The sequence below is a fragment of the Rhineura floridana genome, chromosome 12, assembly GCF_030035675.1.
Source record: "Rhineura floridana isolate rRhiFlo1 chromosome 12, rRhiFlo1.hap2, whole genome shotgun sequence".
NCBI classification, from domain to species: Eukaryota; Metazoa; Chordata; class Lepidosauria; order Squamata; family Rhineuridae; genus Rhineura; species Rhineura floridana.
The window spans coordinates 9376262-9399129 of record NC_084491.1 but is presented as its reverse complement, the minus strand read 5'-3'; the positions used below and the strand labels follow the sequence as shown (position 1 = coordinate 9399129).

The following is a 22868-nucleotide window of genomic DNA, read 5'->3' as shown; positions in this document are numbered from 1 at the left end:
CCCATTGCAGCTGTGTGTGCTTGTTGTTAGAAATGAAATACATAAACCTAGGAAGCTGCCTTATACTGAGCCAGAGCATGGGTCCATCTAGCTCAGTATTGTCTACACTGACTGGCAGCAGCTCTCCAAGATTATCAAGCAGGAGACACTCTCCCAACCTGGAGATGCTGCCAGGGATTAAACCTGGGAGCATCTGCAGGCAAGATGCTCTGCTACTGAGCCACAGCCCTTCCTCAGATATGGGGGACTAGCCTAGATGGCCCTTTGGCCTGATGATGATGATGAATTTATATCCCACCTTTCCTCCCAAAGAACCCCGAGGAGCTCTCCTACCTGCTGAACCAAACGGTGACAGCTCAGCCAAGTTCAAATGATTGTAAAGTCTTTTTAAGCTACAGCACACATACACACACTTAAACAAAAAGAAACCCATGCAAGGATATTGGTTGTTATGCATAATGGTCTCTTTACCTTGCAAGCACCAGTGACCTCCAATTGCTCAAGCATTCAGGTCCAACCTGGGTCCAGATCCTCCCCCACCTCCCGCTACTCCAGCAATAACTTAGTACCTTCCTTATTAGTTTTTCTTCTATCGGAACATAGCCTTTTTCATGAGAGGATAAGGCTCTCAGCTGATACTAGCCACAATGGCTATGTCCTACTTCCGCTGCTCAGGTCCTGCTTGCAGGTCAACCCTGCACATCTGATTGGCAGCTGTGAGAACAGGATGCTGGATTAGATGGGCCATTGGGCTGATCCAGCAAGACTCTTTGTGTCCCCTTTTGATATCTCCATTTGAATCCGGGCATCCCTTTCCAATTGGCTTTCTAGACTTTTAGCTTCCCCTCTGTGATAACCTCTCACTCAATTTCTTGCATATTTCTTGTAATATGCAGTTACTTATTATAAACAATTTTTGTCTCCCAAGACAGTAAACCAGACCGTCATAATTCAGCCCCATTCCTTTTTTCTTTATTTAGACATTTGTCAAACTGTCCTGCCAAAAACCCTGATCTATGCACATTTGCTACTGAAAAACAGCATTCACCAACTTTTTATTTAAAGATCTTCCACGAGAATGAGCGCTTCTGGGGAGAAATTTGATTCAGTTTGCATTTAAAGACGCATCTATCAAATTTGCACTTTCCTAAACAAATATGAGAACTGGAACACAGCCATCCTTCAACATTTGTACTTGCCTGAATTCTGTGGTGCAGTTCTCTAACCAAGCAATGTTTATAAAAATGCATATATTAGGGGAAAGTGTGCACAAAATGCATATATTGTTCAAAATAACATACAAAAATGCATTATATTTGGATAAATTGCTTACAAAACTGTGTGCATTATTTTATTTATTTATTTATTTTAGTCAAAACTGCATACAAAAATGTATTTATCAGAAGAAATTTGTACTGAAATGCTGAAGCATTGTCATAAGGATTTTAAAAAAATTAATTCACAAATTACTGCAGAAATGTGGAGAACTGAATTTAAGATTAGAAAAATGAGTCCATCCCTAGACTTCTGCTTATTTTGAGTTCTGTCTGCTTTTAGTTATCATTCTGTGTTAGTCCCCATGATTTTCCTTCTTTCTACCTATAGTTAATCAAAGTACAATTTATGCGCTATATCTATATATCTATGTGTGCATGTGAATTGCTGCATGATTGTCATGTTACTCCCACAGATGGCAAAGAGCTTAGAGCAGCACCTCCATCAAATACCTCTGAGTCCAAAACCATAGGGAGATATTCACAGCATCCTTATTCTATATCAGATGTAAGGGAATCTTTGGCCCTCCAGATGTTGTTGAACTACAACTCCCATCAGCCTCAGCAAAAATTGCCAATGGCCGGGATGATGGAAATTATTTATTTAGTTAGTTAGTTAGTTACATTTCTAAACCGCCCTATAGCTAACAGCTCCCAGGGCGGTGTACAACAAGATAAAATCACAATATTTAAAATACAAGCAGGTGAGTATTGCGCCATACAATTATAAACATATTAAAACAGAAATAAAATTAAAAATAAAATAAAATAAAATTAAAATAGGCTTAAAATGCCTGGGCGAAGAGGTGGGTTTTTACCTGGCGCCGAAAAGATGACAGAGAAGGCGCCAGGCGTATCTCATCTGGGAGGGCATTCCATAATTCGGGGGCCACCACCGAAAAGGCCCAAGATCTAGTTACTGTTCTCCGGGCCTCTCTATGAGTTGGGACCCGGAGAAGGGCCTTGGACGTCGAGCGGAGTGAACGGGTAGGTACATAGCGAGAGAGGCGTTCCATCAGATATTGTGGTCCAGTGCCGTTAAGGGCTTTATAGGTAAGAACCAACACTTTGAATCTGGCCCGGAAACATATTGGAAGCCAGTGCAGTTGGGCCAGAATAGGTGTTATATGGTCGAATTTCTTCGTCCCAGTAAGAACTCTGGCCGCGGCATTCTGCACTAGCTGATGTTTCCGAATCGTTTTCAAAGGTAACCCTACGTAGAGAGCATTACAGTAATCCAATCTAGAGGTTACTAGAGCGTGAATAACTGAGGCTAGGTTCTCCCTGTCCAGATAGGGTCGTAGTTGGGCCACCAGCCGAAGCTGGTAGAACGCATTTCGTGCCACCGAGGCTACCTGGGCCTCGAGTGACAGGAGCGGATCTAATAAGATCCCCAAACTACGGACCTGTTCCTTTAGGGGGAGTGTAACCCTATCTAGGGTAGGTCTGACATCATCCATCTGGGCAGAGGGCCCCCCAACCAACAGCATCTCAGTCTTGTCAGGATTGAGTTTCAGTTTGTTAGCTCTCATCCAGTCCATTATCGCGGCCAGGCAGCGGTTCAGTACAGCAACAGCCTCACCTGAAGAAGATGAAAAAGAGAAATAGAGCTGCGTATCATCAGCATACTGCTGGAAACGCACTCCAAAACTCCTGATGACCTCACCCAGTGGCTTCATATAGATATTAAAAAGCATGGGGGACAGAACTGAGCCCTGCGGGACCCCATATTGGAGTATCCAGGGACTCGAGTAATGTTCCCCCAGCATCACCTTCTGGAGACGATTCTCAAGATAGGAGCACAGCCACTGCCAAGCAGTGCCTCCAACTCCCAAATCCGCGAGTCGCCCCAGAAGGATACCATGGTCGATGGTATCAAAAGCCGCAGAGAGATCAAGGAGAACCAACAGAGTTACACTCCCTCCGTCTTTCTCCCGAGAGAGGTCATCATACCAAGGCTGTTTCTGTACCAAACCCCGGCCGAAAGCCCGATTGAAATGGATCCAGATAATCAGTTTCATCCAAGAGGGCCTGGAGTTGGTGAGCGACCACGCGCTCTAGAACCTTGCCCAGAAATGGAACATTTGCTACCGGCCTATAGTTGTTAAAATTATCAGGGTCCAAGGAGGGCTTTTTTAGGAGCGGTCTCACTACCGCCTGTTTGAGGCAAAGTGGGACCACTCCCTCTCGTAAGGAGGCGTTAATCACCTCCTTGGCGCAGCCGGCTGTTCCATTTCAGCTAGCTTTTATTAGCCACGAGGGGCAAGGGTCCAGAGCAGAAGTGGTCGCCCGCACCTGTCCAAGCACCTTGTCCACATCCTCGAGCTGTACCAACTGAAACTCATCCAGTAGAACAGGACAAGACTGTGTTCTGGACACCTGATTAGGTTCAACTGTTACAATATTGGAGTCAAGGTCCCGACGGATGTTTATGATCTTATCTTGGAAGTGCCTCGCAAACTCATTACAGCGGGCCGTTGATGGTAATATTGCATCCGGAGGACCAGAGTGTAAAAGTCCCCGGACAACTTTATAAAGTTCCGCTGGGCGGTTACAAGATGACTGGATGGAGGCAGCAAAGTATTGCTTCTTCGCCGCCCTCACCGCCCTCACATAACGTTTGGTAGAGGCCTTCACAAGTGCATAATTACAGCCGTCGGGAGTTTGCCTCCATTTGCCCTCCAGCCGTCTCCTTTGTTGCTTCATCACTCTTAGCTCCTCGGTGAACCAAGGAGCCAGTTGAGCTCTGCAATGGAGAGGGTGCAGTTGATTGTGTCAACTGCCCGGGTCATTTCCGTATTCCACAGAGTGGCCAGGGTTTCGACAGGATCGTCAGTTTTATCAGCCGGAAAATTCCCCAGAGCCCTCTGAAATCCCTCAGGCTTCATTAGTCTCCGGGGATGGACCATCTTAATTGGTCCTCCACCCTTGCAGAGGGGAGAAGACAATGTGAGTCTAAATCTCAAGAGGCGGTGATCTGTCCATGACAAAGGGATAGATGTAAGATTCTTCACTCCCAGATCACCTTCCCCCATCCCAGTGGCAAAAATCAAGTCTAGAGTATGTCCTGACACATGCGTCGGGCCAGTAACAAATTGAGACAGCCCCATGGCTGTCATGGAGGTCATGAAGTCCTGAGCCGCTCCAGACAAGGCGGCCTCGGCATGAATGTTGAGATCCCCCAATACCAAAAGTTTGGGAGATCGCAACACCAAGTCCGAGACCACCTCTGTCAGCTCAGTTAGGGAAGCAGTTGTGCAGCAGGGTGGACGGTACACCAACAGTATTCCCAGTCTGTCTCGCTGACCCAACGTAATGTGCAGACACTCCAGGCCATTAGCCACCTGGATGGGATGCCTAACAAGAGAGATGGAACTTCTATAGACCACAGCGATTCCCCCTCCCCGACTCTCGGATCTACCCAGATGCTGAACCGAATACCCAGGTGGGCATAACTGGGAGAGATTAATACCTCCCAGATCGCTCACCCAGGTTTTGGTAATACATGCCAGATCGGCCGCCTCATCCACAATTAAATCATAGATGAGGGAGGTTTTATTATTTACCGATCTGGTCAATCAGCAATATCTGGAGGGCCAAAGGTTCCCCACATCTGGTCTCTATCTAGAAGTCGACCTTTTGGGGCCCATGAGCACATTTGCAAACTGGAAAAACTGCTGTAACCACCACCCACACGTCGCAACCAAGCATATACCACACAACCAATGCTATTGGCTACAACAGAATGCTTCTGTAAAGCCTAATTTCAGTGGGGAGGGGGATGGAGAAGAGACCCTGCAAGCACCATGGAAAACCTCTGTGGGTGTACAGTATATATACCTGGAAGATAGTCTCACCCCTTATATACCTAGTTGATCACTGCACTGTGCAGGTGAGGACCTCCTGCAGATATCATATCAGGAAATCCATTCCACACAATATAGGAATTGGCACCTGCCCTTTGGAATTTCCTCCCATTAAATATGAGACAGGTGCCATTTCTGTTGTCTTTTTGGCACCTACTCAAGACCTTCCTCTTCCAACAAGCCTTTGAAGTAGAGATCTTTCCCAATCTGCATCTGTATTGAAGAAGAAGAAGAAGAAGAAAGAAGAAGAAGAAAGAAGAAGAAAGAAGAAGAAGAAAGAAGAAGAAGAAGAAGAAAGAAGAAGAAGAAAGAAGAAGAAGAAAGAAGAAGAAAGAAGAAGAAGGAAAAAGAAAGAAAAAGAAAAGAAAGAAGAAGAAAGAAGAAGAAAGAAGAAGAAAGAAGAAGAAGAAGAAGAAAGAAGAAGAAGAGGACGAGTGCCCACAGAAGCCGTGTTGGTGACCCCTGCTCTAGGCTAAGAGATCTGCAATCCCTGTGCTTGGTCTAAAGCAGCTAAAGTGCATTCTCAATGACGGACAAGCAGATTTGCAAATGTACACTTGCCTGGTCCCTCAGGTGAACAAATACTGCCTCCAGCCAACCAGGCAGTCGGGAAGGATTAAGAGACTAAGGCTGTACTAACGGGCTCTGGCATGTTCCATTTAAAGCCAAACAACTCATACTACAAACTTGGAAAGCCAAGAAAATCCACCACCTCTGAAATGTTTGCTGTTTTATGTATAGCCAACCTTTCTTCCACAGAACTCAATGCAATATATACAGAGTTCCCAAGCAATCTCCCATCTAGGAACTAAGCAGACCTGGACCTGCTTAGTTTCAGCAAGGCTATTGCATCGCATGCCTTCAGTTTGTGCCGCAGGAAATATGAATCTGGGTGGTGAGAATGATGGATTTGGCTACAGAACAGAATGCTTACAAAAGAAGACAATCTTTACAAACATCTTTGGGGGGGATGGGGGGAATCTGAAAGTTGTTTTTGTTTGTTTTTGCTAAGTACTTCACTGCTGGTGTATTTGTTCAGACATCAGGACTGTCTCTTAGTCTTTCTGGTTCACACTTTCCATATTTTTATGATTTTTACACATTTTTACAATTCTGTAAAAATACAAACACAATTTGGATTGGTCTTTCACAGTCCACTCCCTGTGTAGCTTGGAAGAATGTGGTAACATGTGCCTCTGACCATATCATGAGTGGTGGCAACACCTGCAATCAGGGCAGCACTTCCAAAGATAATTACATTTTTGTATGTTGGTGTTCTTCTTACATTGTTTCTTGCCTGTGTCACTACTGTTTCTATAGACAACCTAACCTAAAAAATTATATTTCTCTCATTATTCATCCTATAAATCTGTGTCAAATTTATTTTTTATTAATTTCAGAGCCCTTTTATTGGTCAATATCATATGATGGTGAAGACAGCCTTTTGTGTTTCAAACTGGAGGTTATATTCTATTTCTGTTTTGGGTACATTAACAGTTGAATCTGAAACTGCAGTTTGATGTTAAATCAGACTGATTACAATATGTTGCTGGAGGGCACCACATTGGCAACCCCTAGGTTAAAGGGATCCACTGAGGGTGTAGCCCTGAAGTGTTCGGAGCGACTCAGGAGCATTGTGGAAGAAGCTGCTCCAGTTCCAAGCCTTGTTTTCTGGTCCCAAAGTGCTCTGAGCACCTCAGTGATGCAGCAGCAATAGCAATCAGTCCTGGCCTTCCACTCCAACATGGCTGTTCTGCTGCTGCATCCTTGAAGCACTGGAGGTGCCTTGGCAATACAGTTATTAAGGAGGCTGCAGCCCTCCACTACAGCTCACGGTTGGGAGGAATGTCAGGACTCATCATGATCCAGTGGTGGCTGGTACGCATTGGGACTGGTGGGGTGGAAGACAGGGACCCAACAGGAGGTGAAGCCAGAGCCAATGGCAGGTAGAGTCATCCCCTGGCTGGTGGAAGGAAGGAAGGAAGGAAGGAAGGAAGGAAGGAAGGAAGGAAGGAAGGAAGGAAGGAAGGAAGGAAGGAAGGAAGGAAGGAAGGAAGGAAGAGCTAACTGAAGTTGGTGGGGCAGTGCCCCACTTGCCCTTCTTGACCAGCCTCCACTGTTGTGACTGCCAGAGTACAATGGAACATCCACCATGGCGAGCACATGCTTTCATAGACTATAACCCACTTTGGCCAAGGCACAGAACTTCACCCTCATTTGAAAGATGTCTGTGTGTATAAAAGGGGGGGAGAACCTAGGTTCTCTAGATATTGACCACAGCTCCCATCATCCTTGACCATTGGACATACTGTCTGTGGATGATGAGAGTTGGAGTCCATCAACGTCTGGAGAGCCATAGGTTCCCCCTCTCTGCCCAGTGAGGGCAGCCATTCTTTTCCCCCCAACAATGCTCCTAGGTACAATCCTACATCATGACAGAGCAGCATTCCCATTGGGCATTTATACAGGAGACAGAACGGGTGGCTCCATAACCACCTGAAGTTGCACTAAAACTTTTTTCTTTAAAAAGATACATGTTGAGAGAATCCTTGGTTTACTCATGGTAGACCTTTGACACACACACACACACAGAGAGAGAGAGAGAGAGGGAGGGAGAAATCCCCATGTACATTCACAGTGGCATAAATAGTGAAGAAGAGAACTTTCAGCCTAGTGTTAACACAATGGGTTGCCTCCAATTAGATTGTACTAAATAGACCCATTGAAATTAATTAGCCATGTCCATTAATTTCAATGTGTCGATTCTGAGTATGACTGGGGCCATTCCCAAATCTTCTCTGAAGGGTTGGAGGGAACACCCAAAACAGTTTTAAGAGGCATGCAGGAGGAAGGAGAAAGCCTTGCATCAATAGAACAATCTGCTTAGTGCTATGTTGAATACAATCCAAAAAGTACAAAGGAGGGAAATTCAAATTTCTTTGTATTCATGCATATATATGTCACGAATGAGGATAACATTTCATGCATCTGATGAAGTGGACTCAACTCCACAAAAAAGCTTATGCCACACAATAAATCCGTTTGCCTTGGCGCCAAGTCTTTGTGCTGCAGCAGAAGAGCTTTCCGGCACATTCTGTTTGTCAGCCTTCCCTAACCTGGGGCCCTCCAGGTGTTTGGGACTACAACTCCTGTCGGCCATGTTGCCTGGAGCTGATGGGTGTTGTAATCCAAATCATCTGGAGTGTCTCAGGTTGTAGAAGGCTACTTTAGATATTTCCCAAAGACTCAAATATTTCCCATCTTGAAATATTTTAGCATTTGACCAGTGACATCATGTTTCATACATACAAGACTTGCCAAAATTACCGAGATATACAAGACAGTCAATGCACTTAAATTTCAGCGTCTGGGGTTCAGTTTCATACCCAAAAAGATTTTGACTTCAAAGATCTCACCACCTTGGCAGGATGAAATTGGCCATTTTGTGAATTTCAAATATTTGCAAATGTGCGCTACGGTTCTAGCCTGCACTCGGGTGTTGGAAGTTGGGCTGCCATTCTGAATGAAAATCTTGGCATTTACCCCATCCAGGCTGAACCAGGAATGTTCTGGACAAGCCAAGACTCAGAAGTGGCTGTGTTTATATTATTGTCCTGGTACAAAAATGTTCCCAATATGCACTCTGGACTTGAAAACATTTGGCAAAGCGGCCATCTGGGAGAGTCAAGAATTTGCTAAAAGGAAAGGAAAGTTCCGCTTTCTGCCTTGGCAAAACACAGCGCACCCAAGAGCTAATCCCTGAGGAACGCACACCTTGCTCAACAGGCTTTGTATATTCTTCCAGGAAAATTAGCTTTCCCAAGAAGGTGTAAACATGGCTCATTAGAATTAATCTTGTGCCAGCCAAATCCCAGAGCCAGTCTTGGCTAGAGGGTCATCCTGGATGGGCATTGACTGCCACAACCCACCACACGCTTGATCTCCCTTCTTCAAGATGAACTGGGGCAATACCAAGCAGAGGCAAAGCATGTCTCTCTTCTCTGGAACAACGGTTGCCAGCCAATCAGATTATAACGCCAGGTTGGTGTGGTGTTTTGCTTGCTTGCTTTCTGAGCAGTTGCTTGTTCAAAGCTGTGAACAGACAGCTTTAACATTAAGCTCTGACTCCAAATCCACCAAGACCACATTCACACCATGCATTTACTCCACTATTATTCCACTTTAAACACTCATGGCTTCTCCCAAAGAATCCTGGGAAGTGTAGTTTGTGAAAGGGTACTGAGAGTTGTTAGGAGACCCTCTATTCCCTCTCACAGAGCTACAATTTGCAGAGTTCTCTGGGAAGACGAGGTATTGATTGTTAAACCACTCTGGGAATTGTAGCTCTGTGAGAGGAATAGGGCTTCAGCCCCACCCCATCAATGACCTCCTACCATCCAAGCCCATAGACATGAAGCCCCTTACTGCTAGGTAATGCCACCTACATCATCCTTGAGTCTGATTGTTCTGGTCCCCAAGAGTACAAGCATTTGCCATCCCTGGCCTAGAGCACTTAAACTCAGAAAGGAGTTTCCTCACCAAACTCGCTGGCACACAGGTGCTCCACGATGGCGTCTGCCTTCATCTCATTGTCACAAGGAGGACACACAGCCGTGCCTGTCAAAAAAGGGGAGAACTTATTAATATGAAGGAAACTGACAGCAGTCACAAAAAAGCACAAAACAATTCTTTAAGATCATAGAACAGTAGAGTTGGAAAAGGCCTATAAGGCCATCAAGTCCAATCCCCTGCTCAATATAGGAATCGAGCTTAACGCATCCCCAACAGGTGACTGTCCATCTGCCTCTTGATTGCCTCCAGTGTTCGTTTGTTTATCAAATTTATATTTATTTATTTATTTATTTATTTATTCATATCCCACCCTTCCTCCCAGCAAGAGCCCAGGGCGGCAAACAAAAGCACTAAAAACTTTAAAACATTATAAAAACAAAGTTTAAAACACATTAAAACAAAACATCTTTTAAAGCATTTGTTAAAAAAAGCTTTCAAAACATCGTCTAAGATTAAAAACATTTTTTTAAAAAGGTTTAAGAACATATTAAAAAGCAATTCCAACACAGATGCAGACTGGGATAGGTCTCAACTTAAAAGGCTTGTTGAAAGAAGAAGATCTTCAATAGGTACCGAAAAGATAACAGAGATGGCGCCTGTAATATTTGCAGGGTTTGAAATGAACCACAAATGCTGGTTAGAAGGAACAAAGTTTACTTCACAGTGTGTTACTGCATAACCAAAAGCTCTAATTTCGTTTTCCTACTGGTCCCACCCCCAACTGATTCCCCCATACAATTACTTCTAATTCACTTGAGTTCCTGCTCACATTACATCTCCCATTTTATTTTTAAGAAAAAGATAGAAACTACTGTCTATATCGAATTGGTTGTCTGATCACTCTGCCTCTTGATGTAGTAACAGGTAACTCAGAGTCCAAAATCTTCTCTGGTATATCACTGGCACTTTGTGCTACAACTGTTCCACTTTTGTTGTCTTGAGACTCTGATAGGTCTACCTCTGATGGAGGTGCAGTTGCAGTCTCAGTAGTCTCATCCATTTTTGGTTCACAACTTGGAGCGCTTTGAAGATCTCTTATGTTCCTTCGGTAGACAGCTAAATCATCAGTCTGAACTGAATATGATCTTGGAGTCATGTTTTGTCCAGTCACTCTCGCCAGTTTCCACACTCCATTTTGCCGAACATTAACAGAATCACCACCCTGCAAAGGTGGTAAAGGCTTTGAACCTTTGTCAAAGTAAAGCTTCTGTTTTTCTTGTCTTCTCTTCAGATGTGTCTGTATGTCACGTTTTACCTGCTGAGGTAGTAACAACGGTGCTGAGGTAGGCAACCTGGTTCTTAAATATCTCCCCATTAAAAGTTGTGCAGGTGAGGCTGTATCTACTGTAGGCGTATTTCTGTAATCCAATAAACTAAGATAAGGATCTGTGTTATTCAGACTAGATTTCTTAAGAATCCTCTTTACTGTTTGGATCGCTCTTTCTGCCATTCCATTTGATTGAGGAAATAGTGGACTGGATGTTGTGTGAACAAAGTCCCAATCTTTGGCAAACATTTTAAAGTCTCTAGAGCAAAACTGAGGGCCATTATTACTGACAACTTCTTCAGGTATACCATGTCTTGCAAATATAGATTTGCAGTGTAACATTACTGATCTACTTGTAGTGTCTTCAAGCAAACATATTTCCACATCTTTTGAACAATAATCAACCAAGAGTAGATAGTCCTTTCTTTCAAATTCAAACAAGTCCATTCCTAGCTTCTGCCAAGGTCTTCTTGGAATTTCATGAGGTAACATTGGTTCTTTTTGGGTTTTATTTCTGAAGGTGTGACATGTGGTACATGACAGTACCAATTCTTCAATTTGGGCACACATACCTGGCCAATATACAGCTTCTCGTGCCCGCTTTTTACATAATTCAACACCCAGATGACTCTCATGTATAATATTCAATATCTCTTCCCTCAAATCTTGTGGTACTACGATTCTGTCACTTTTAAAAATGAGTCCATCATGAACACTTAATTCCTCTCTGTAATTCCAATAAACACATATACACTCTGGAACTTCTACTCTTCTATCTGGTCTCCCCTGCAAAATGGCATTTTTCAGGATTTGCAAAATGCTATCATTTTCAGTAGCCACCTGAAATTCTTTCAGTTTTGATTCGGAGATTGGTAAATAAGATAACATGAGGTTAACAGCAACCTCAGCTTCTTCAGAACTTATTCCTTCACCCTGTTCAAGATATGCCCTGGACAGGGTATCAGCAATGATTAATTCTTTGCCTGGTCTATAGTGCACTTGTAATTGATATTTCTGCGGTGTTAACTGCCATCTTTGGATTCTTGGAGGTGCATTATGCCAAGGTTTTCTGAAAATTGCCTCCAATGGTTTGTGGTCTGTTTCCACAGTCACTTTTTTGCCATAGAGAAATTGATGGAATCTTGTGCATCCAAACACTATTGCCAACATTTCCTTTTCTATTTGAGCATAGTTCTGTTGGGCCGCAGTCACTGCTTTAGAAGCATATGCAACAGGTGCACCTCTTTGCAACAGTACAGCACCTAAGCCTGTAGAACTAGCATCCACTGACAGAGTTACAGGTTCTTTCACATTATAATAGTTCAAAACAGGAGTTTTTGTTAATAGTTCTTTCAAGTGTGTGAATGCTGTTTTATGAACTGACATCCTGCAAAATTCAACATCTTGGACCAACAGCTGTCTTAAAGGGGTTATTACTGTTGACAAATTTGGGATAAACTTTGCTAGGTAAGTCACCATTCCTGGAAATCTATGAAGGTCAGTTTTGTTACTTGGGCTGGGCATTTCAGTGATGGCCTCTATTTTAGATGAATCAGGTTTTAGTCCTTCTTTGGTTAAGATGTGTCCTAGATATTTTATTTCAGTCATGGCAAATTTGCATTTCACTTTGTTCAATTTCAGATTCCTCTCTCGGCACCTGTCCAGAACTCTCTTCAGTCTCTCATTATGCTCCTGTTTGGTCTTCCCCCACACCAGGATATCATCTATGTAGCATGTGACCCCATCAATACCCTCAAATGTCTGTTGGATCATCCTCTGATAGACCTCAGGAGCTGAAGAGATACCAAATGGCATTCTTGTAAATCGGTACCTGCCAAAAGGTGTATTAAATGTACATAGCCTGGAACTGTTGTCATCTAGCTGAATTTGCCAGAATCCACTACTGGCACCAAGAACAGTAAACAATTCTGCTTCTGCTAGCTTACTGGTAATTTCGTCTACAGTAGGCAATTGAAAATGTTCTCTTAAAATTGCTTTGTTCATATCTCTTGGATCTAAACATATTCTTATCTGATCCCGGCCAGGCTTGTCTACAACCACAATTGAATTCACCCACTCTGTAGGTTCTTTTACCTTAACTATGACTTTTAATTGCTCCATACAAGTCAGTTCCTTTTGGACTTTATCCCTTAGTGCCACTGGAACCTTCCGAGGTGCATGAATTACAGGTGGAACATTTGAATGCTGAAGTGGTTCAGCTTGCAAGGCTTTGTATGTTTTTTAAGACATTGCATTAGCCTGTGCTCCTGTGTCAATCTTAAAGGTCACATACGTGTGATCATTTATGAGAAGATCCACACACCATTCATCTTCCACAGCTGTAGAATTCAATGTGCCAATGACGAAATCATGAGCATTTTTAGCTGTATCTGCTACTGAGAACATTTGTCTGCATTGAAGTTTTCTATCTCTAGTTTTACACATTTTAGCAAAATGATTAAGTTTGCCACATCTTCTGCATTCCTTCCCATATGCAGGACAAGCATTTATGTCATGATGACTGATACCACACTTGTAGCAGGCCTTTGCTGCCACTACAGGCCTCTGTGGCATTTCCTTTTCTTGGGGGCTGGTAGTAGTGCCAGGGCTCCATTTGCTCTGAGGCTGGCTTACTTTTGGCTTTTCAAAGGTACTTTTGCCCTGTAAGGCATCCATTTGTTTTTCTGTTGCCCCAAAATCTTTCATCTGTTTTGCAGTCACTTCTTTTGCCCTGCATATATTCACTGCACACTCAAAGATTAAATCACTCTCTCTCAGTAACTTGGCTCTCAATCTGTCTTTCTGAATGCCACACACTATGCGATCCTTAATAAGAGAATCACACAGCTCCCCAAATTCACAGGTCTGAGACAAAAGCTTCAAATCAGTCACATATTGGTCTATCCTTTCTCCTTCACTCTGTATTCTAGTGAAGAACCTGTGCCTTTCATAAGTAACATTTCTTCTGGGCACACAATAAGCTTCAAATTTATTCATCAAAACTTGAATTTTATATTTATCTGCATCATCATCAAACTGGAAAGTATTAAATACCTCTCTTGCTTCTTCACCTGCCACATGCAGAAATAATGCTGACTGGAGTCTCTCATCTTTCTTATCTGCTCCACTTGCAATGCAGTACAATTCAAACCCTTGCTTCCATCTTCTCCAGTTCTCTGCTGCATTTCCTTCAAACACCAACGTTCCTGGAGGCTTTAGCTGGTCCATTTTTCACTGTCTTATGTTTTTAGGTAGTCTTCTGACACCATGTAATATTTGCAGGGTTTGAAATGAACCACAAATGCTGATTAGAAGGAACAAACTTTACTTCACAGTGTGTTGCTGCATAACCAAAAGCTCTACTTTCGTTTTCCTACTGGTCCCACCCCCCAACTGATTCCCCCATACAACTACTTCTAATTCACTTGAGTTCCTGCTCACATTACAGCGCCTGTCTAGTATTTAAGAGTAGAGAGTTCCACAGGGTAGGTGCCGCCACACTAAAGGTCCGCTTCCTATGTTGTGCGGAACGGACCTCCTGATAAGATGGTATCTGCAGGAGGCCCTCACCTGCAGAGCGTAGTGATCGACTGGGTATATAAGGGATAAGATGGTCTTTCAAGTATCCTGGTCCCAAGCTGTATAGGGCTTTGTACACCAAAACTAGAACCTTGAACTTGGCCCGGTAGCATATGGGCAGCCGGTGCAATTCTTTCAGCAGCCTTTCCTCCCAGAACATCTTCAGTAGGCACCAAAAAGATAACAGAAATGGTTGCCTGTCTAATATTTAAGGGGAGGGAATTCCAAAGGGTAAGTGCTACTATACTAAAGGTCTGCTCCCTATGTTGTGCAGAACGGACTCCTGATAAAATGACATCTGCAGGAGGCCCTCACTTGCACAACACAGTGATCAACTGGGTATATAAGGGGTAAGATGATATTTCAGGTATCCTCATCTGAAGCTGTATAGGGTTTTGTACACCAAAACTAGAACCTTGAACTTGGCCCAGTAGTTAATAGGTAGCCAGTGCAATTCTTTCAGCAGCAGGGTGACGTGTTGGTGATAACCTGCCCCAGTGAGCAGTCATGCCACAGCACTTTGCCCTCTAGCGACAAGGATGGATCCAGGAGCACCTTCAGACTATGGACCTGCTCTTTCAGAGGGAGTACAACCCCATCCAAAGCAGGCAACTGATCAATTATCTACATTTGGGAACCACCAACCCACAGCACCTCCATCTTGCTAGGATTCAGACTCAGTTTATTGGCTCTCATCCAGCCCACCACCGTGTCCAGGCAGCGGTCCTGGGCTTGCGTGGTCTCTCCTGATTCAGTTGTTACAGAGAAATAGAACTGGGTATCATCAGCATACTGCTGACATCTCACCCCAAATTTCCTGATGACCACTCTGAAGGGCTTCATATAGATGTTAAACAGCATTGGGCAACAGCACAACTGTCAAGGGGCCGAAAGACAATCACCCAATGCTATTCTCTGAAAATGAACCTGGAGGTCGTATTGGAACCACTGTAAAACAACGCCTCCAATACCCGTCTCACCAAGTCAGCTCAGAAGTATTCCATGGTCAATAGTATCAAAAGCCGCCGAGAAATCAAGTAAATAACAAGGCCATATTCACCCTGTCCTTCTCCCAATAAAGGTAATCCATCAGGGTGACCAAGGCAGATTCAGTCCCATAATCAGGCCTAAACCTGGTGTTGGAGAGCCCACCACCTCCCTAGGTATTTGGTTCCTTTGTTCTACTGCTCTGACAGTTAGGAAGTTTTTTCTGATGTTCAGGCAAACTCTGGTTTCCTGTAAATTGAGCACATTATTCCGTGTCCTGCACTCTGTGATGACCAAGAAGAGATCCTGGCCCTCCTCTGTGTAGCAACCTTTCAAGCACTTGAAGAATACTGTCCTATCTCCCCTCAGTCTTCTCATGCCCAGTTCTTCCAGTCTCTCCTCCATCCCTGGTGCCTCCAGCTAGAACTGGAAAACACCCCTGTCTGAAAACATGGAGAATTGCTGCCAATCAGTGTGGATCAGAGGTCCCCAAACTGTCCCCCCTCAAGGACCACTTGAAAATTGCTGAGGGTCTTGGCAGATCACCTAATGATTTTTCTGCCTCTTGTAGCAATTGCAACGTGCTGAGCTAGATCCTGCATTATTATTATTATTATTATTATTATTATTATTATTATTATTATTATTATTATTATTATTATTATTATTATTTATTAGACTTTTATACCGCCCGACTAGCAATATCTCTGGGCGGTGAACACAAGAAATACAATAAAATCACATAGTATAATACAACAAAAACATATAAAAATAAAATAATCTAAAATCAATCACAGCAGATTTTAAAATTAAGTTAACTTAAATTAGTATGCCTTGGAAAAGAGGAAGGTTTTAACTTGGCGCCGAAAGGATAACAATGTCGGCGCCAAGCACACCTCCTCGGGGAGACTATTCCACAGTTCGGGGGCCACCACTGAGAAGACCCTAGATCTTGTCACCACCCTCCGGGCTTCCCTATGAGTCGGAACCCGGAGGAGGGCCTTCGTAGTAGAACGTAGAGTACGGGCTGGTTCGTATCGGGAGAGGCGTTCTGACAAGTATCGTGGTCCCGCGTTGTATAAGGCTTTATAGGTTAATACCAACACTTTGAATCTGGCCCGGAAGCATATTGGTAGCCAGTGCAGGCGAGCCAGAACAGGTGTTATATGCTCGGACCGCTTGGTCCTAAATTTTAAATTGTATTTTATCGCTGCTTCTGTTTCTTACATTGAATTTTACTGCCTTACAATTTGCATTTCATAGAATTCAAACTGAAATACAATAAAACACAAGATAAGAAATAAAAGAAGCAATAAAATGCAATTAAAAATCAATGTGAATATTTAACGTGGGCATGCCGTAGACCACCTGAATGAAGCTCGCAGACCACTGGTGGTCCATGGACCACTGTTTGGGAACCCCTAGTGTAGATAATATGAGCTAGCTAGCCCAAAGGTCAGGCTCCATGTAAGGCAGCTTCCTATTGTATGTTCTCATTGTATGCAGAGGTGAGGGGTATATTTGGCATCCATACAACACAGTGGAGTCTAACTGCTAAGGATCTTTGTGACATGTGCTCATTTCTTTTCTTTTCTTTCTTGCGTAAGGATGCACCCAGATCAATTTTTGCCTGCTCTGCAGCCAAGTCTCATTCAAAGAGACAGAATCCACACCACATCCCATGACTGGTCATTTATGGAGAGGAGGGGGAGGGCAAAGGGTTCCCACATCAAAGCTTAAAATGGCTACAACTTTCCCCCCTCTTTGGCCAAAGCAGATGAAATTTGCAGGCACAGGAGCCACTCCAAAATGGATTAAGCCTGTCCAATTGCAGACAAATTGCTTGAGGGGCTTTTTGTGGGGAAGGTGAAAGGGACTGACTTTCCCCATAATCCCTTATGATTGCTTGCTCTTTCTTATCTTGAAATAATTAAAGTAATTAAGAGATGGCCAAGTGGTGTGGATTCTTACTTGTACATATTATGAAACTTTGCAGCCTTTCTGGTGCTGGGCCTTACAAGCCTCCAACAGGCCTTCTTTCAGTGTGAGGCTGTGTAGAATGCTGCCCGCAAAATTCTGAAGAGCTCTGCGTTTATTTGTTTTTTCTTAAAGTACAGCAATGTATGATTTTCTAAAAACTTAAAAGAAGGTTTTTACTTTAAAAAAAATTCTCCACTGCTCTGCTTAAAAAAATATATCTAGAGTTCTTTAGTGCTCTGCAGGCAACATTTTGGACAGCCTCACTTCTTGCAAAGCCTATGGACCTAGATAAACATAGAAATATATTAAAACATCCAGCTATTCTGTACATAAAATGTACAGAATAACAGAGCACTCTGTAGCTTTGTGAGGGCCCTAATCAAATTTGGGGTCCTACTGGGAGGAAGGGTGGGATATAATAATAATAATAATAATAATAATATTTCAGGAGGTTATTGACAGCATGCTTTGACTCAGGAGGAAAAAGCCCAGACTCCCCCCGTTACCTCATTATTTGGCCTACAAAGACAGTCAATGTATACCCTTAATATATAGTAATAACAAACTCAGTCCTCAGAGTGTGGATCCTCATGTAGCCAAAATGACACAATGCATTCACAAAGGAAGTTATCAGGAGGCTTGAGTGAACCCCAAGATTTGTGGAAGCATGAAAAATATTTTTTAGAACCCCCCCCCGAAAGCTCACATGCTTAGTGGCCATGGAACACTGATTAATTGATGGAGGTTCAAAAAAAGGTGACTAGAGGAATTGATTGAAGTATCATGGAAAAGGGCACAGGCTGGCACCCAAAACAGAATCACTCTCAACTGCAACATTTTGTTGCAGGTCCTAGTTATATTTAATCAAATTGATGGTAGATGCCTTGCATTGCTTCGTGGTAGAAGCTTCTCTGGTTCATGGATTGGGCGCAGTCCCCTTTCCCTTGATTTTATCAGAGCTTGGAAGTAACTAGTTACAAGTAATGAATTACTTGTAATTTATTACTTTTTTGAGTAACGAGTGGGTACCTTCATTATATTTTGCTGGTAATAGAATGAGTAGTAATATTTTGAGGAGTAATTGCAATGTTTCCAGCATTACTTTTGCGTATTACTTGGGGGGGGGAGCAGGGGAAGTCTTCTGCTCCTCTGATTTGTGAATAAAAATCATGTGCTTCAAATTGGGCTTCTGTGCAGCGTTGTTCTTCCTTCATGCTCTATGGGTGCTTAAGAGGCAACGAGGGAGGAGGTGGAGAGCGAGACAGCGTGGAGAAAACAATTGTTTAAAAATTGACAGGAGTGGAAGGAGAAAAGAGCTGGAGGCAATATATATATACAAAAATATGTGTGTTCGGGTATCATCATTGCTGGGGGTGGGGTGAGGGGATGTGAGATTCTGTTATGCCATTCTGTTAATCTTATGGATAAAAAAAATTCTACTACCCTCTGTGTGTGTGCGCTTTTTAATGTTGTTTTAGGCTACTTCGATGTGCAGCAGCCAAGGCCAGCACCTTGTAGGTGTTTTCTTTTTAAAGTAACTAAAATGTAATTGTAGCAATTACTTTTGAGTAAAAGTAAAGTAATCAGTTACTTTCAGAGCAATTGTAATTGTAATGGTAATTACTACTTTTTGGGGCCATGTAACTGTAATGTATTACTTTTTAAAAGTAATCTTCCAAGCTCTGGATTTTATCTATCAAAATGTGATATGCCGCTTCCTCCACAATGGCCAAAGTGGCTCACAATAAATATCAAAATACCACATTTGAAAATAAATGTGTGTTATTAATATTACAAATTGCGTGAAAAAATGAAATCAATCCTATGAACGACACAGCATAAAGACAACATTACAATAAAACAATACAATCTGCTAGTCAACTCACACTTCATACATGGCAGTCAAACATGAAGGCAAGATCAAAATAAACGGCTACTAACCATGATGGCTGTTTTTTACCCTCCACTGTTGGAGGTAACATGCCTCTGAATACAGGTAGCTGGGAGTCACAGGTAGGGACAGTGTTGGGCTCATCTCCTGTTTTCGGGGGTCTCATTCAGGCATTTGGTTGGCCATTGTGAGAGCAGAATGCTGGAGTAAGTGGGCCACTGGCCTGATCCAGCAAGGCTCCTCTTACATTCTTTTGGTGATTAACTAGGGGCTGCCACCCCTGCTTGCTTCGCTTTACTCACCTCCCCCCCACCCAATAAACCCCCTCTTCAAACCCATTCTCTCCCCACAGAGCTCACCCAAACCCCCCCACTAACCTGAGGAAGTTGCCAGAAGTGCCGGCTGGTGATTGGCAGCAACTGACGCAGCCGATTATCAGGCTGTCTGGCTGCTTCTGGCTGTCTTCCTCCTTTCCATGCTGCTCCTCCTGCTGGACCGACTCTTCATGCTATTTAGCCAGGTGGTGGCAGAAGAAACAGATCCCCAAGCTGGCCGGGGAGGAGGAAGGTGGCCAGCAGCTGCACCGGCCAGCCTGCAGATCTGGATATCAGAGTCCAGGGCCCCATGGCCAGCAGCTGAGGAGCAAGCAGAGTTGGGGAGCTGCTGCAGCCTGTTCTGGCTGCCCCTTCACAGTTTGTCTGAGCTATCCATCCACCACTTGTTGCCATGCTGTTGTTTGCAGTGCCACTTATCTGTGGCCAAGCAAACTACAGCATGACAACATTTTAAAGATTTTTGTGTAATATGGAAGAAACGAAACAAAAACAAAATTGCTAAACAAAGTTAAGCCCTGGCTGCTGGTGCTAATCTTGCTGCATTTTCTAAGAGTCTACAGCAGCCTAGTTTATATACAGTTTGGGATCCAAGGGGAGGTCTTTTCACCAGGCTAGATGGCTGTTCAGATCTTCCTGGCTAGTCTTTTTTTTAAGAAAAAAAATCACTGTGGTTATTGTGTAATTCCTTCATACAGCACAGCCATACTACCCTGAACACGCCTGATCTCGTAAGCTAAGCAGGGTCAGGCCTGGTTAATACTTGGATGCGAGACCGCTTGGGAATACCAGGTGCTGTAGACTTAGAGGAAGGCAATGATAAACCGCCTCTGAATACCTCTTACCATGAAAACCCTATGAATATATCCAAAAAGATTCATAGATTCGCCATAAGTCGTAATCAACTTGAAGGCATGTACCAACAACAACTTCATACAGCACCTTTTGACAGCAACTATAGGACCACCCACCTGTCAAAGTTGGTCTGTGGGGAAAATAAAGATCTGGCCCACGGGGCCAAAAAGCTTCCCTACCCCTGCTCTTAGATAAGGATCTTCCAAGTTTGATTTTGTTCTAGTAAATTTTACCAAGGCTAGAGGCTGGACGACTTGACCCCTGATGATATCTTCAAGTTCTGGGTATGCTCATTCAGCATAACCAGAAATTCTTTCAGGTTCATCTGCAAACCCAGACAAACAAAATTCTTGATTGAGACCTTTTTTTAACAAGCTTCAGATATAAAACCCGGACAGCCTACCAGCCTTTTCCCATCTAAACAGATCGCCAATATCGGCAATCAAAGCCTCAGTAGTTGAACCCATTTTGTTATTTCCTGCTGGTATCTTTACAACGGAACAGTTTTCTCATCTCTGTATCCCCCCCTCTGCACACACACTTTATGTTTCACTTACCCCTTTACTCATTCCTCCTATGGTGTTTATATAGCCCCTGAAGTCAGGAATGAAAAATGTGGAAAAGAGCTATGAGATTTCCAAAGCGATATGTATCCAAAGAAAACTTCCTTTTCAAGTTGAAACTTTAGTATACAAACTCCAGCAAAGATCCTAGAAGTTCCCAGAAGGCAGCCATACCTGACTCCCTCTGTGTGTGCATATCTGCAGGTGTGTGAGGAGGCAGAGGATGTCTCTGCAACAAACAAAACCAGATTCAAATCTGGTTCTTTGCCAAGGCTCTCAGCCACATTTATGCTGGGAACTGTAGCTCCTTAAGGATCTCCAGCAGAGGATTCTCTGCAGCTTCACAAAACAGTTACAGATAAGGATATGGGAGAAATTTGATTCTGTTTCCGTTTTAAAAAGAACCTATATAATTTGCATGTTTTGAAACAATACGCAAACCAAAACAGCTGTCCTTCCAAAATTCACTCTTCTCTGAATTTTGCAATGCAATTCTCCAGGAAAATAATGTGTACAAATGCATATATTGGGGCAAAGTGTGTGTTAAAATGCATATATTGGTGAAAATAACATACAAAAATGCACTATAGTGCTTTACAAAATGTGTCTATTAGGCAAAATTGCATACAAAAGTGCAAATAAGGAGAAATCTGCCCTAAAATGGTGATGAATTTTCAGAGGGTTTTAAAAAAAAAAAAATCACAAAATGATGTGGAAATTTGGAAAAACGAAGACTGGAAAAATGAGAAACCGAAGTGGTCAGACTTGCCCATCTCTAGATACATATTAGGTTTCTTGGAAGGGACTATGGCAGTTAAGGTGACTTGAAAGTGGTTTAGGCTTTAAAATCTTGGTGTGCCAAGAGGAAGAAGAGGTAGTGGTACTTTTTTGTTTGTTTTTGTTCCTTTAGATTACTGCTGCTCTGAAGAATAAATAGGCACAAAAAAGCTGCAAATCCTCGGCAGAGTGAGACATCCTCCTTAGGCGGCAGATTCTGGCAGATGAGAATCAGCTGTGGAGGACAGACCTGTGTGTACTGTATGGCCTGTCTTGGGCCCCAAAGTGTTGGTCAGTGACACAGGTTGTGAGACTCACAGACAAGGTTTTTAGCAGAGAGAGAGAAACCTGAAGCAGAAGGGTTAAGCTGTGAGAACAGAGTTCCAGACAATCAAGGTCAGTGTGGCTGACTGAGAGTGTGATAAGGTGGGAACTGGCAGGATCTCAGAGTGTGGGGGAAGCAATGTCAATGGAGGAAGATGTCTCTAATGTCTTTGCCTAGTAAAGACTCTTACATGAAACTTGCCTGGCCTGTCTTATTCCTGTTCTAAACGGCTTTTGGATTCAAACCACGTCTGACCTACACACGCAACTTGCAACAGGGGTTATGGGCCCAGATTATGAGGCGTGGTAGCGGGTTCGAGAGCCGGTGAAGTGGCGTTGTTGCAGAGAGAAACAAAGCGCAAGTAAGAGGCAAGTAAGAGTGGGCAACATGGCTGTAAATCTGTCTTCCAGGATGCCGATGGAGAGGCTGAATGCTGTAAACTACTCCAGCTGGAAGTGGAGAATGAGAGCAGTTCTGATTAAAGAGGATTTGAATGATGTCGTGGAAAAACCCCCTCCGGCAGCTCCTTCAGCAGCGTGGCTGAAGAAAGACGAGAAAGCGAAGGCTTTTATTACTCTGGGGCTATCAGATTCACAACTG

At 43.3% G+C, this 22868-nt stretch overlaps 1 protein-coding gene across 1 annotated transcript in view; it reads right to left on the bottom strand.

The window, feature by feature from the left end:
• The window catches only part of SFRP1 (secreted frizzled related protein 1), a 74576-nt gene that overhangs the window by 31214 nt on the left and 20494 nt on the right, over positions 1-22868 (bottom strand). Inside the window, exon 2 of the mRNA XM_061592970.1 lies at positions 9680-9757. Coding sequence (XP_061448954.1) covers positions 9680-9757 — 78 coding nt within the window. The remainder of the gene's footprint in view (positions 1-9679; positions 9758-22868) is intronic.